Source organism: Dasypus novemcinctus, chromosome 21 (assembly GCF_030445035.2).
Source record: "Dasypus novemcinctus isolate mDasNov1 chromosome 21, mDasNov1.1.hap2, whole genome shotgun sequence".
NCBI classification, from domain to species: Eukaryota; Metazoa; Chordata; class Mammalia; order Cingulata; family Dasypodidae; genus Dasypus; species Dasypus novemcinctus.
Genome location: NC_080693.1, coordinates 37,570,486 through 37,585,075, shown reverse-complemented (window position 1 = coordinate 37,585,075; position 14,590 = coordinate 37,570,486). Strand labels below are relative to the sequence as shown.

The window sequence follows — 14,590 nt, the reverse complement described above, 5'->3', positions numbered from 1 at the left end:
ATGAAATATTATTCAGCCGTAAAAAGAAATGGAGTACTGATATATGTTACAACATGGATGACCCTTGAAACATTATGCTTAAGTGAAAGAAGCCAGACTAGAAAGTCATGTATTGCATGATTCCATTTATATGAAATATCCACAATAGGTGAATTCATATAGACAGACGCAGATGGATTGGCACTAGGGGTGAGGGGAGGGAGAGATGGGGAACAACTGCTTCATGAGTATAATGAGTTTCCTTTTGGGGCAATGAAAATACTTTGGAACTAGATGTGGTAATTGCACAACATTGTGAATGTACTAAGTGCCACTGAAATGGTCAAAGAATGCTTGCTTACATTATAATTATATCAGGGCACGATTTTTTAACTCAATTTCTGAAATCTGACACAGCAGTGAAAACTTCTAACCAGAAGTCATACTTAAGAGAGCATGAGACAGCTCACAGAGGGATGGAATCATCTGTATGTGGAAAAAACGTCAGCTACGATTCAGCCCTTAGAGTCTTTCAGAGACTTCACACAACAGAAAACTCATGATAATGTGTGTAGGGAAATCTTTAGCTCCCAGTTACCCTTCATTGTACATCAGAGAACTCAAATAAGGGTGAAACCCTACGAGTGTAATGAATGCGAAAAATCATTATGTAAGAAGCTGCACATTATGCCTTAGAAAATGTACATAGGGGAGTTACCCTATAATATAAATATTATGTATTTATATTTGAGATATTATATTAGGGAATTATATGTTTTGGTAAATGTATCTTTTAAAATATATTCAAAACAAACTTAAAACCAAACAAAGATATTTAACTTTTGCTCTTTTTAAGTGTATATTTTAAATGCTTTTCTCCTCAGGGCTATCATTAAAAAGGCTTCAGATCTAGAATACAAAATACAGCGAAGAACTCTTTTTAAGGAAGACTTTATCAATTATGTTCAAGTAAGTGAATACTTTCATTATTTTTTAGTCGTCTCACACATTTTAAATCGTTATAGAATGATCAGCTTGACAATAATTTTCTATAAAATTTCGTGCTTTTTCCAATTATTAAACAGGTCATTTTTGAACAAGTAAGAAGTAGAGGTATTTGCTGGGAGTAGCACTGCTCCATTAAGGCTTAAGTCCTTGCTAAATTGAACTTCGCCTCCCCCCCTTTTTTCCTTCTATAAGGTTATCTGAGAGACTGCCAGAGACACAGTGTATCAGGAATTTAGCAAGAGCAAGAGATCTGATAGATTGTCTCTTGTGTGATAGGGCAGTGTGGTTCCATTACAGTAAATGGTGGTAAAATTAACACTTTTGTGTCAGTAAGTCAAACTGGATAAAGGCATGTTGCAGAGTCCTTCCATCCTTAAAATGGATGGAAGATTTTGAGTGAAGAGAAGCATATATGCCAGAGCAGTTTTCAGATGGGGGGAAAACAGCTAAAATTAATATGTTGGATGATAGAATCAGGAAAAAATTAATTAATAAATGAATATGTTGGATGATAGATTCAGGAAAAAACCAATGACAAGAAGAAATGCTATAAAACTAAAGGTTCTGGGAAGCGGACTTGGCCCAATGGATAGGGTGTCTGCCTACCACATGGGAGGTCCGTGGTTCAAACCCCGGGCCTCCTTGACCCGTGTGGAGCTGGCCCACGTGCAGTGCTGATGCACGCAAGGAGTGCCGTGCCATACGGGTGCCCCCCGCATAGGGGAGCCCCACATGCAAGGAGTGCCGCCCCATAGGGAGAGCCGCGCAGCGCGAAAGTTCAGCCTGCCAGGAATGGTGTTGCACACACAGAGAGCTGACACAGCAAGATGACGCAACAAAAAAAGACACAGATTCCTGTGCTGCTGACAACAACAGAAGCACACGAAGAACAGCAAATGGACACAGAGAAGAGACAGCTGGGGTGGGGGGGGAAGGGAGAGAAATAAATAAAATAAATCTTTAAAAAAAAACACCCAAAAATCTAAAGGTTCTGTGGTTAGAGTAATAAAAACCAAATGAACAATTGATATATGAAACCTGGTCAAGAAACATTGTTATTAAAAGAAGTTGTAGATTTTATAGTTCATTGCCAACTCAAAATGAACTAAGGGCATATTATGTCAAAAAATATACTCATTTGGCTACATTAACAAAAGTAGAATGTCAGGTGAACTGAGCAGAGGACACTGCAAACAGGTATTCAGAAAATACTGGCTTTTTAAAAAAATTATTTTTATTATTCGCTTTTTAAAAAAAGATAAATAGATTACACAAAATGTTAGTTAAGAAACCTAAGAGGGTCCCATATACCTCACTCCCGACCCCCAAAATATTGGCTTTACAAAAGTGTTTTGTACTTATCAGGCCACGTCTAGAGCATTGCTTAGGCTCAAGATTACATTTTATTTATTTATTTATACCCCCCCCCATGGCTTGCTTGCTATCTGCTCTCTGTTCATTCTCTGTGCATTCTTCTGTGTCTGTATTTATTTTTATTTATTCCCCACTCCTCATGGCTTGTTTGTTGTCTGCTCTCTCTGTCCATTTGCTGTGCGCTCTTCTGTGTTTTTACTTGTCTCCCTTTTTGTTGCGTCACCTTGCTGAGTCGGCACTCCATTGCGCTTGTGGGCTGGTGGCTCTCCGTGGCAACCGGGCAAGCCTGCCTTCACAAGGAGGCCCCGGGATGTGAACCCAGGGCCTCCCATATGGTGGACGGGAGCCCAACTGATTGAACCACAGTCACTTCCCTCAAGGTTACATTTTAAGAATGACTTTAAGAGGTTGGAAGGCAGTCAAGATAGAAACCTTGTCTTGCAAGGAATCAGTGAAGGAAGTAGAGATGTTTAACCTTAAGAAGACTTAAGAAGTGGCAAATGATTTCACTCTTCGTATATCTGAAGAATTACCTGTGGATTAGATTGATTAGTTTTAGAGAACATAGCTGAAATAAGTAGATTAAAAAATATACATAGGTGTTCACACCTATATATATATACTCTTACATATACACATACACACATATATTGTTTCCTGCCTACATACACCATATAAACTTGCTATGAAGTGGCATTATAAATGAATAGGCTTCTGGGGGAGAACTAGTTATCTACATTAAAAAAATAAAATGAACCCCTGATGAATCAGAGAGCTCAGTGTGGGAAAAATAACTTTAAATCTTCTAGACAAAATATGAAAGAATGACTTCAGGTAGAGAAAGATTTATTAAAATAAATGGGACTCTAAAAGCTCAAACTGTGAAAGAAAAGCTGGATTTACTTGACTATGTTTTTTTTTTTTTTTTTTTTTTTTTTTAAAGATTTATTTTTTTAATTTATTTAATTCCCCTCCCCTCCCCCGGTTGTCTGTTTTCTGTGTCTTTTTGCTGCGTCTTGTTTCTTTGTCTGCTTCTTGTTTCTTTGTCCGCTTCTGTTGTCGTCAGCGGCACGGGAAGTGTGGGCGGCGCCATTCCTCGGCAGGCTGCTCCCTCCTTCGCGCTGGGCGGCTCTCCTTATGGGTGCACTCCTTGCGCGTGGGGCTCCCCTACGCGGGGGACACCCCTGTGTAGCACGGTACTCCTTGCGCGCATCAGCACTGTGCATGGGCCAGCTCCACACAGGTCAAGGAGGCCCGGGGCTTGAACCGCGGACCTCCCATGTGGTAGACGGACGCCCTAACCACTGGGCCAAAGTCCGTTTCCCTACTTGACTATGTTAAAAGAAATTTTTTTGTGCAAAAAAATGACACCATAAGTAATATGAAAAGACAGACCACAAAGTGGGAGAATATAGTTGCAAGATGGACATATATTTGGAATTTAGAATGTCTAAAGAACAATAAATTAAGAAAATGACAATCAGAAAGAAAAATTGACAAACTATGACCATGAGATTTACAAAGGGGAAACATAATTTGCAGTTATACTTGGGAAAAGATATCAGCCTCCTTAGTAATCACATAAATAAGGGTTAGAACCAGAGTGCAGTAGCATTTTATATCGGATATTGACAAACGTTTTCAAGATTGACACGTAGAGATTTTAGAACAGTGAAAACTCATATGACTGGTGGTAGTATAATTGGTAAAATAACCTTGGATAGCAATTTGGTGTTGTCACATAAAGTTGAAAATGCATATACCCTGTGACCCAACAATTTTATTCATTCATTCATACAGTAAATATTAAGCATCCACTGTGTGCATGCCACTGATGTAGATGATAGGTATGGCAGTAAATAAGCAGATAAAAATCATTGCCTTGTAGAGCTAACATATTAGAGTTGGAAGTGGGTATATATCCTGCATAAATTCCTGCTATGTTCAAATGAAGATAGGAGAGAGGGGAGGTAGCTTGAGTGGTCGAGGCTGCCTGTTTCTCATGTACGAGGTCCTGGGTTTGATCCCTGGTGCCTCCTAAACAAACAAACAAATGAAAAAAACCAACTCTTGTTGGGGAGTGAATGTAGCTCAGAGGATGAGCGCCTGCTTCCATGTACGAGATCCTGGGTTCAATCCCTGGCAAATCCTAAAAAAAGGAAGAATGTGTAAGAATATTAATTGCAGAATTTTGCAGTAGAGAAAAATTGGAAATAAATATGCATCAGTAGGACAAAGGATAAGTAAATTGAACATTTCATACAATGGACTACTATACAGCAATTAAAAAGAATGAACTCAAATTCTGTGTGTTTAACAGGGATATACATAGAGTCAATGTTGAGTGAAAGCATGGAATGATGGGTATAGTATGACGCCATTTACATAAAGTTTAAAGACATTTAAGACAACGTAATAAAGTATAAAGTCATGCTTGAAAATGATAAACACTAAATTAAAGATAGCCATTACTTCATTGGAGGGATGGAATCAAAGATGGATCCATAGAGGGCTTCACCTTATTTTGAAATGTTTATTTTTATTAAAGATATGAAGCAAATATGGCAAAATGTAGGCTTTCCTGTAGCTATGTGGTAGTGCTTGAAATATTCCATAAAAGTTTTTTTTTTAATATAAGTTTTAAAATGAAGCATACAGTCTTGTGAGGTCCTGAGCTTTTTAAAATTTAATTTAACTTAATTTAATTTTATTTATTTTTCTCCCCTTTCTCTCCCCCCGCCCCCAGTTGTCTGCTCTCTGTCCATTGCTATGTGTTCTTCTGTGTCCAGTTGTATTCTTATCAGCAGCACTTGAAATCTGTCTTTATTGTTTCATCATGCTGCATCAGCACTATGTATGTGCGGCACCACTCCTGGGCAGGCTGTACTTTTTTCATGCGGAGTGGCTTTCCTTACGGGGTGCACTCTTTGCTCGTGGGGCTCCTCTTTGCAAGGGACACCCCTGCGTGGCATGGCACTCCTTGGGCGCATTAGCATTGCACGTGGGCCTGCTCACAACACGAGTCAGGAGGCCCTGGGTTTGATAGCGGGAGACTCTATCCTATCTGTAGATCCAAATCTGCTTCCTTCCTGAGCTTTTTGTCTCTAGTAATCTTCAAGTAAGTGGTGGCTAAAGAGGAAGTATTTAGCAGTGGATTTTAGATAGCTTTAGGGGTTCTAAGTGGCAGAGAGTGAGGGTAGCGGGAGCCAATCAAGCTTGTCCTGTTTCAGCTGGAACAACTGTAACTGCTTTGTTTATGCATCAACTAAGATTTTGTTTGAATAGTGCTTTTTTTAAATAAATGTACACTGTTGTAGAGTAGACTGTTCTTTGGAAGTTAGATTAATATTATATCTTGTAAGTCTTATGATTTTAGTAACATGGTTTCTTTGTATCTAAGGTGATTATAATCTTGCTAATTATTGTATGTCTCTAAGTTTTACAAATGTACGGTGAATTTTCAAGTGAAAGCTGGACATTTACTGTATAATATGCTTTTCGATAGCAAAATAGTCTATTTTATGTTCTTGATTTTTAGTTTGAGATTTAACTAAATGTGTTGCCTTTATTTAAAAGGTTATAATTTTTATTTTTTTTCCTTATTTGTGTGTGTTTTTTTTCTATAGTATGAAATTAATCTTTTGGAGCTGATCCAGAGAAGAAGAACAGTAAGTAGTAGTTGGGAAAAAAAACAGAGTTAAGCAGAATGGCTCTATAACTAGAACTTGGATTTGGTTGACAATTGGCTTTGATATTTATAAATAAATAAATTGTGTGGTAACATGCCTATAATTGGTATTTGGTAATTTTTGCTTTTTCTGTCAGTTCTGTTTAATGATCAAATGACTGTTGCTTTGGATAAATGTGATTAAACTGAAGCTTTGTTTTTTCATATTACATTTTAGCGTATTGGGTATTCATTTAAAAAGGATGAGATTGAAAATTCTATTGTACATCGGGTGCAAGGTGTCTTCCGACGTGCTTCAGCAAAGTGGAAAGTAAGTGATCAGAACACCCTTAATGTCACAGATGTGATAGTGTGTATTACACGTATTATGACTTGAATATTCAAATGCATTGTTCTCTATTATCTTGGGCATCTAAATATGTATTTTAATAATGGTATTATTGCTTGAAACATTTTTTGAGCCAGTTAACAAACGAGTAAGGTTAATTATCTCTGTACCTTAGAGTTATTCTGTGAGGACAGTGTTGAAAACAATGTATTTGGTAGATAATTAAGAATGAGAGGGAAGCGCATGTGGCTTAACTGATAGAGGTTTCACTTACCCTATGGGAGGATCTGGGTTTGATCCTGGGGCCTCCTGGCGAAAAAGAAAAGTGTGCCCGTGCGGCAAGCGAGTGGTGAGCCAGTGCCCCACACAAGTGAGTCACGCAGTAAGATGACGACGCATCAAAAGAGAGACAAGGGAAGAGTTAAGGTGAAGCGCAGCAGAAACCAGGAACTGAGGTGGCACAATTGTCAGGGAACCTCTCTCCCCATCAGAGGTCTCCAGGATTGAATCCCGGTGAATCCTAGAGGAGAGAAAATGAGAAGAGAAGACAACACAGCAAAAACAGGGCGGGATGAGGGGAAGGGGGGGAAAATAAATGAATAAATCTTAAAAAAAGAAAAAACAGAATCAGAGAATTGTATGGGAGATGTTTAGATATATCTCTAAGTAAAGTATACTGAAAACTATCAAGTTGGAACTTGGGGGTGAGAAATAAATGGCTAGGGTAGGGGCAGCACTTCAGTAACGTGATTTCCTTCAAGTTTGGCCCTTAGGCTGCATGTTATAAGAGAAGTGCTTTGGGTTCTTGAAAAGGGCAAATTTTCTGTGTTGCTACCCCTGATTGAGATCATTTGAGAACTGTATTTGGGGGAAACGGATGTGGCTCAACCAATTGGGCTCCCATCTGCCATATAGGAGGTCCAGGGTTCCATGCCCAGGGCCTCCTGGTGAAGGCAAGCTGGCCCACGCAGAGTACCGGCCCACGTGGAGTGCTGCCCATGTGGGAATGCGGCCCCATGCAGGGGAGCAGCCTTGTGTGGGAATGCCGCCTTGTGCGGGAAAAGCTGCCCCACAATGGAGTGCCAGCCAACACTCAGCAGAGAGCTGACACTGCAAGATGATGCAAGAAGAGACACAGAGAAGAGAAAATAAGACGTAGCAGAATAGGGGAGTTGAGGTGACGCAAGACAATAATCGCCTCTTTCCTACTCTGGAAGCTCCCAGGATTGGTTCCCAGAGCCGCCTAATGAGAATATAAGCAGATACAGAAGAATACACAGCGAATGGATATAGAGCAGATAATGGGGGGAATGGTGAGGGGCCGGGGCAAGGAATAAATATGGCTCAAGCGATTAGGTGTCTCCCATATGGGAGATCCCAGGTTCAGTTCCTAATGAAGATGAGCAGAAAGAGTACAAACAACAAGGGGGGAGAAATAAATAAATAGAAATAAATATTTTTTTTTAAAAAAGACTGCATTTAACAATTGTATAGATGTTTGTCTTTGAGTATAGTGGGTGAGCATGGGAGGGGATGGATTGAGTTAGCTTAGAGAGCCAAGGACTCAGGAGAAGCATGATAAATCACTAAGGGTTATGGTAAAAATTGAATCCTCTGAAATACACTTCTGTTTCTAACAAAATTAATTAGTGCAAAGGTATATTATATATAAAGTTCAAATTCAGGCAGTTTACTATATTGCTTTTCTTGCAGGATGATGTTCAACTTTGGCTGTCCTATGTAGTCTTTTGTAAGAAATGGGTGAGTATTGGGAAACCATGTTCTTTCAGTTAATCTGCCTTTTAAGCTTCAGTCTTATATTTGATGACTGAAACTCCATGTTTTCTCCGAATATGTAGGGATAACGAATGGGCAAAGAATTCAGGAAGGCTGAACTTCAATGAAATAGCATTTGTATATCTGAATGACTATTTAAATAAGTGATTTCCAAGTCGGTTGAAAAGAAAATGGTATTTATTTGTATTTGTTTGGTAGGGTTATATTTAGAATGTTTATGTTTAGTGGTTTAGGAAAAGAAAACTGATTGTGTCTATATATGTTGATGAGCCCCTGGCAATAGCAGATATTGCCTTATTGGATTTTACAGTGGTAGAGGGTACAGTACAGATCAACTAGATAGAACAGTGATTTCACTGCAGAAAGTAGGAGTTTTTCTTCCTCTTTTACAGGCTACCAAAACTCAACTTAGTAAAGTATTCTCCGCTATGTTGGCCATTCATTCAAATAAGCCAGGTATGGTGAAATCCTTGCCTTTTTTTCCTTTTTAACATTATATTTAGGTTTAAGACATTTTGAATTTATTTTGCTTTATAAACCTTAGAGAAATTATTTTAAAGAATTGTCCTTATGCAGTTGGCCTCTCAGAGGCCTATTCTTGCCTATTGTTTGTTAGTTACTCTGCTGGGTATTGTATCTGTGGGCAAAAAGACTACATTTCTTTTTAGTTGATGGCAAAAGAAACTTTGGGAAAAATTATAACTAATATAAGTTATGGATGATAGTTAACAGTAATATAATATTTTTACAGCAGTGGCAAAGAAGATACATCAATTCTAAGGATCAACAATAGGGGTATGGGAATTTTCCTTTTGGAATAAGGAGAATGTTCTAAAATTGACTGTGGTGATGACAGACAACTCTGATGAAAATGAGAGCCACTGAGTGGTAACTTTGGATGAATTGTACAAAGCATGGGACTGTATAACACAGTGAAACCTGTGGTGGAAGATGGACTGTGATTAATAGAACAAATATGGGAATGTTGTCTCATGAACTGTAACAACTCTGCCTTCCAAAGTGAAGAGCATGTGGGAGGGGATGAGACCACATGAGTGGGTAGGAGAGCCACTCTGGCTTAGCTTCCAGTGGTCTTAGTAAGGGCCACGTTCACTTTTAGGAGTCACATGCTCAAGAAAGCCCAAAGCAGTGCCTCTCCATCATTCGCAGCCTTTACAGTCCAGATGTAGTAAACAACCATGTCATTTTTACCATAAGCAATCTTGCCTGATAATGTTGTTAACCTTTATTAAGTTTGTTGGGACACAACTCAACTGCTAACTCAGGGTTATTTTCCTGTGTAGAAGGAAAAAAGGTTTTTGTTTTTATTTTTATTTTTAAGCCTTTTTCTCCCAGAAGGTACGATTAAATTTTACTTGTTAAATTATAAATTATTTCAAATATGGAGAAAACAAAAAAATAATTGATTTCATTGGTTCTAAGATACCTTTTTTCCTTCTCATTTTAACTTAAAAATTTGTACAGGACTTACAATGATGGCATCCTTAGATTTGATGAAATATAGTAACAGGTAACCAAGGAACCCATTATCTTGATTGAACAGATGTTAACATTTATCTGTGCTTCAGAGTGCTTTAATTTTGGTTAAAGCAACAAAACTTTACAGATAGGCATTATAAGCCCATTCTGTCTATCCTCTTCTCCTTTCAGTAAGATTTTTAAAAAAAGTTTTGAGTATTAAAATTGGAGTATTAGTCTTTTCTTCTCTTGACTTGATTATACTGATTGAAATGAAGTTTGATGTTTTTCCTTCATTCATAGCTTTGTGGATTATGGCAGCCAAATGGGAAATGGAAGATCGCTTGTCTTCAGAAAGTGCTAGACAACTATTTCTTCGGGCTCTGCGCTTTCATCCAGAGTGTCCGAAACTTTATCAAGAAGTGAGTGTGTATGCTAACTCCTGACAGACTGAAAGTGAAAAAGGGAAATAACTTGTTAATATTATTATGAAAATAGTTTTGTCCTTGGAAATCCCCTGGGAGAGTGTTGGGATCCCCTAGATATCCCCAGACCACATTTTGAAATTTGAGCTTCATTATCTGTTCTAATGGGTGCATTTCTTAAAAAACTAAAGATTGTTTTTTTTTACTTTACACTAAATAATAAATGCTTGTAGAAAATCTGGGAAACAAAATCAGAAAAGTGAAGCACGGAAGGAAAAAAGTATATCTGACTACAGACAAATGGTATTAACAATATTGTCTACTTCCTTATATTTTTCTATGCACATTTTTCACATGGTGATTTTGTGTTATATGTACAGTTTTGTAGGTAACTTTTTAAATTTTTTATTTATTTCTCTTCCCTACCCCCCCTCAACCCCACCTGTTGTCTGTTCTCTGTGTCCATCTGCTGCATGTTCTTCTTTGTCCGCTTCTGTTGTTTCCTGTCAGTGGCACGGGAATCTGTGTTTCTTTTTGTTGCATCATTTTGTGTGTCAGCTCTCCGTGTGTGTGGCACCATTCCTGGGCAGGCTGAACTTTCTTTCGCGCTGGTTGGTGGCTCTCCTTACAGGGCGCACTCCTTGCGCGTGGGGCTCCCCTACATGGAGAGACCCCTATGTGGCACGGCACTCCTTGTGCGCATCAGCACTGCATGTGGGCCAGCTCCACACGAGTCAAGGAGGCCCAGGATTTGAACCGCGGACCTCCCATATGGTAGACAGACGCCCTATCCACTGGGCCAAGTCTGCTTCCCCCTGTAGATAACTCTTAAAAACCAGGTAGAATAATAGTATTAGAATTGTGGTGGACCTTTACTAAATGACTATTTTATGACTGCATTAATAGTTTGCTTCTTTTGTAATCTATTCAGTTTTCCCTATTGTTAGTCATTTAGATTGTTTCAAATATTTGCTCTTACCTTTGTGTACTTTAAGGTATTTAGGATTATTTCCTTATGATAGATTCCTGTAAGCAGAATTACTACTTTTTTTTTTTTAAAGATTTATTTATTTCTCCCCCTTCCCCTCCACCCCGGTTGTCTGTTCTCTGTGTCTTTTCACTGCATTGTCTTTGTCTACTTCTGTTGTTGTCAGCGGCTCGGGAATCTGTGTTTCTTTTTTGTTGCGTCATCTTGTGTCAGCTCTCTGTGTGTGTGGTGCCATTCCTGGGCAGGCTGCACCTTCTTTCGTGCTGGGTGGCTCTCCTTATGGGGTGCACTCCTTGTGTGTGGGGCTCCCCTATGCGGGGAGCACCCCTGCATGGCATGGCACTCTTTGCGCGCATGAGCACTGCACATGGGCCAGCTCCACACGGGTCAAGGATGCCTGGGGTTTGAACCGCAGACCTCCCATGTGGTAGACTGACACCCTAACCACTGGGCCAAGTTCCCCGCCCCAGAATTACTACTTTAAACAATAGAAACATTTTTAAGGTTTTTGATTCATATCTTCAAATTGCTTACCCAAAAGAGAATCATAATATCTTTTTTACCACACCTTGTTAGTGTTGGCTAGTTTCAAAAAAAAGTAAAATGTAACTTCTCCCAAACTCCTGCAGATCTGATATGGGTAAAATAATGGTGTTTTATATATTTCTAATAAAAAAAGAAATACTCTCCAAAGATTCTCAGTTCATTATTTCTCTTCTCTAGTACTTTAGAATGGAGCTGATGCATACTGAGAAACTGAGGAAAGAAAAGCAAGAATTTGAAAAAGCCAAGATGGATGTGGTAAGATGCTAATGTACTGTCATTTGTTAATAAAATGTATTGGTTTGAACCTTAGTAGGAGAAATAAAAAATCATTGGGATGTACTTTTCTTTCCAATTTAATGTTGTCGTTTTTTGAAAAAATAAGATGAGTCCAGAGTGGATGAAGTTAATGTGCTTTAAATATATAGACATTTGAACTAGTTCAGAACTATTACTGATGGACTGGCTAAATGTTATTTTTTAATACTGTACGAAAATCACTATATGTAAGTTGTACATTAATGGGTTGAAAGAGCTTGAGATAGGGAGTGAAGTGTATGGTTCCCTACCCTTCTACAAAAGAGAGTAATTTTTAAAAAAAGTTTTAGAATGTTGGAGCTAAAAAGAAACTTCGGTATCATTTTTTTTTTAAAGATTTATTTTTTATTTCTTTCTCTCCCCTTTCCCCCATCCCCCCAGTTGTCTGCTCTTTGTGTCCATTTGCTGTGAGTTCTTCTGTGTCCACTTATATTCTTGTCAGCGGCATCGGGAATCTGTGTCTCTTTTTGTTGCGTCATCTTGCTGCATTAGCTCTCCGTGTGCGTGGCGCATACAACTCTTGGGTGGGCTGCACTTTTTTAGCACAGGGCCCGCTCCTTGTGTGTGGGGTTCCCCTACGCGGGGGACACACCTGCATGGCACTCCTTGCGTGTGGCAGCACTGTGTGTGGGCCAGCTCATCACACGGGTCAGGAGGCCCTGGGTTTGAACCCTGGACCTTCCATGTGGTAGGCGGACGTTCTATCCATTGAGTCATATCCGCTTTCCTCGATATCATCTTTTAGACTAGTTTTCTGCTCAGAACCTTTTTTCCCAAAATACAATTTTTCATTGGAGAGTAAACATGGCATATAAAACCTATTATGGTCTAAATGAGGAGTGAGGCCTTAAAGCTTGTGACTTGCCACCATGCCAGGAGCCTAGGAGAACAGTTTGAAGATGCTTCACTTTGTTGATGCTACACATTTCATAAGTGAGCATACTGACCCAAAGAGGAGATTTGGTTTGCCAGAGGTCATATGGTACATGTATTCTGGACTGTTAATTGTCACGCTAGTGTTCTTTCTACTTAATGGCATATCCCATTAATAGTTATTCAATATATTGCTCTTAAGGGGAATCTTGATTATCCTGAAGAAATCCTTAGAGGCGAGTTGGCACGGATCATCTACAAAAACTCTGTGAGCATTATTAAAGGTAGGTATATCTTTTGATACTTGTGGGAAAGTGAAACATTCTGTTTATAATGAGGAAGACTTAATAGCTGATTTTGATATTTTCCATTTGAATGAGTATAAAACTCTGAATGGAGGAATAGTGTCCTATTTCTTTTATAAAAGGCTTATTTCTCATTAGGATATAGTTGGATATTTCAGTAAGGTTTTGTTGAGTACTTAATTCATCTGGGGAGTTGAAAAGAAGTAGATCATTCAATCAGTGCCTTTATAGCTTTAAGAACTTTAGTGAAAAAAAAATTAGAAACAGTTACGAAAACTCCAAAATATTAAAAATGGTTTTGTTTGTGTGTGAAACTATGGGTGACTTTTTCTATATTGTTCTAGTTACCAATTAAAAAGAGTCAAACTTCTACCTCCAAATACATTAAGTGCTTATTGAATAAGGTGATTCTTTGGTGTCTCGCTGGCAATGAACTCCCCTCCTGTTTTTTAAATTTTAGGTGCAGAATTTCATGTGTCGTTGCTTTCAATTGCACAGCTATTTGACTTTGCTAAAGATCTGCAAAAAGAAATTTATGATGAGTAAGTAAAATAATAGAAAGGCGAACACATTTCTGGTCTTAATATTGATTTTTTAAAATACTTTCTTTTTAATTGTAAAAAATATATAAGAGGGACCTGATGTGGCTCAGTGGCTGAGCACTGGCTCCCCATATACAAAGTCCTGGGTTCAGTCCCTGGCCCCAGTACCTGAAAAACAAAAGACCAACCCAAAAAAGCATATAAAATCATTTAAACCATTTTAAGCAGATGAATCCTTTGACATTAAGTACATTGAATACTGAGTCACTTTTATCACTATTTCCAATGTCCCAAACCAAAACTCCACATTTCCCCCTCCCCTCACCCCTGGTAATGATTATTCTGCTCTATGAATTTGCTTATTTTAAATTATTTCCTGTAAGAGATATTCTACAGTGTTTGTCCTTTTGTATCTTTACTTTTTTCACTCAACATGATGTCTTGAAGATTCATCCATGTTGTTGCATGTAGTAGCACTTCACTTCCTTTTATGGCTGAATAATATTTCATTACATGGATGTGCCACATTTTGTTTATCCATTCATCTGTTGACGGATACTTGGGTTGCTTCCACATTTTGGCTATTGTGAATAATGCCGCAGTGGTCATTGGTATACAAATATCTCTTCAAGTCCCTGCTTTCAGTTCTTTTAAAGATACACCTAGGAGTATAATACAAGATATTTCATATGATTCAATATTTTTGTGTTTATTGAGATTTATTTTGTGACCAAACATATGGTCTATTCTGGAGAATGATCCATGTGCACATGAGAAGAATGGGTATTCTGTTGTTATTGAGTGAAGCTGTCTGTATAAGTCTGTTAAGTCTAGTTTTACAGTGTTGTTCAAGTCTTGTATTTCCTTATTGATCTTCTGACTAGATGTTCTATCCATTATTGAAAGTGGTATATTAAAGCCACATTTAAAGCCACTTCTGATG

The 14,590-nt window shown here is 38.4% G+C and overlaps 1 protein-coding gene across 2 annotated transcripts in view; it reads left to right on the top strand.

Moving 5' to 3' along the window:
* UTP6 (UTP6 small subunit processome component) overlaps nucleotides 1-14,590 on the top strand; it is a 56,806-nt gene that overhangs the window by 23,893 nt on the left and 18,323 nt on the right. For both annotated transcript variants that reach the window (XM_058283842.1, XM_004454876.3), the window contains exons 3-11: nucleotides 864-948; nucleotides 5,988-6,029; nucleotides 6,267-6,359; nucleotides 8,091-8,138; nucleotides 8,567-8,630; nucleotides 9,957-10,075; nucleotides 11,790-11,867; nucleotides 13,003-13,084; nucleotides 13,566-13,647. In XM_058283842.1, the coding sequence (XP_058139825.1) occupies nucleotides 864-948; nucleotides 5,988-6,029; nucleotides 6,267-6,359; nucleotides 8,091-8,138; nucleotides 8,567-8,630; nucleotides 9,957-10,075; nucleotides 11,790-11,867; nucleotides 13,003-13,084; nucleotides 13,566-13,647 (693 nt within the window). The remainder of the gene's footprint in view (nucleotides 1-863; nucleotides 949-5,987; nucleotides 6,030-6,266; nucleotides 6,360-8,090; nucleotides 8,139-8,566; nucleotides 8,631-9,956; nucleotides 10,076-11,789; nucleotides 11,868-13,002; nucleotides 13,085-13,565; nucleotides 13,648-14,590) is intronic.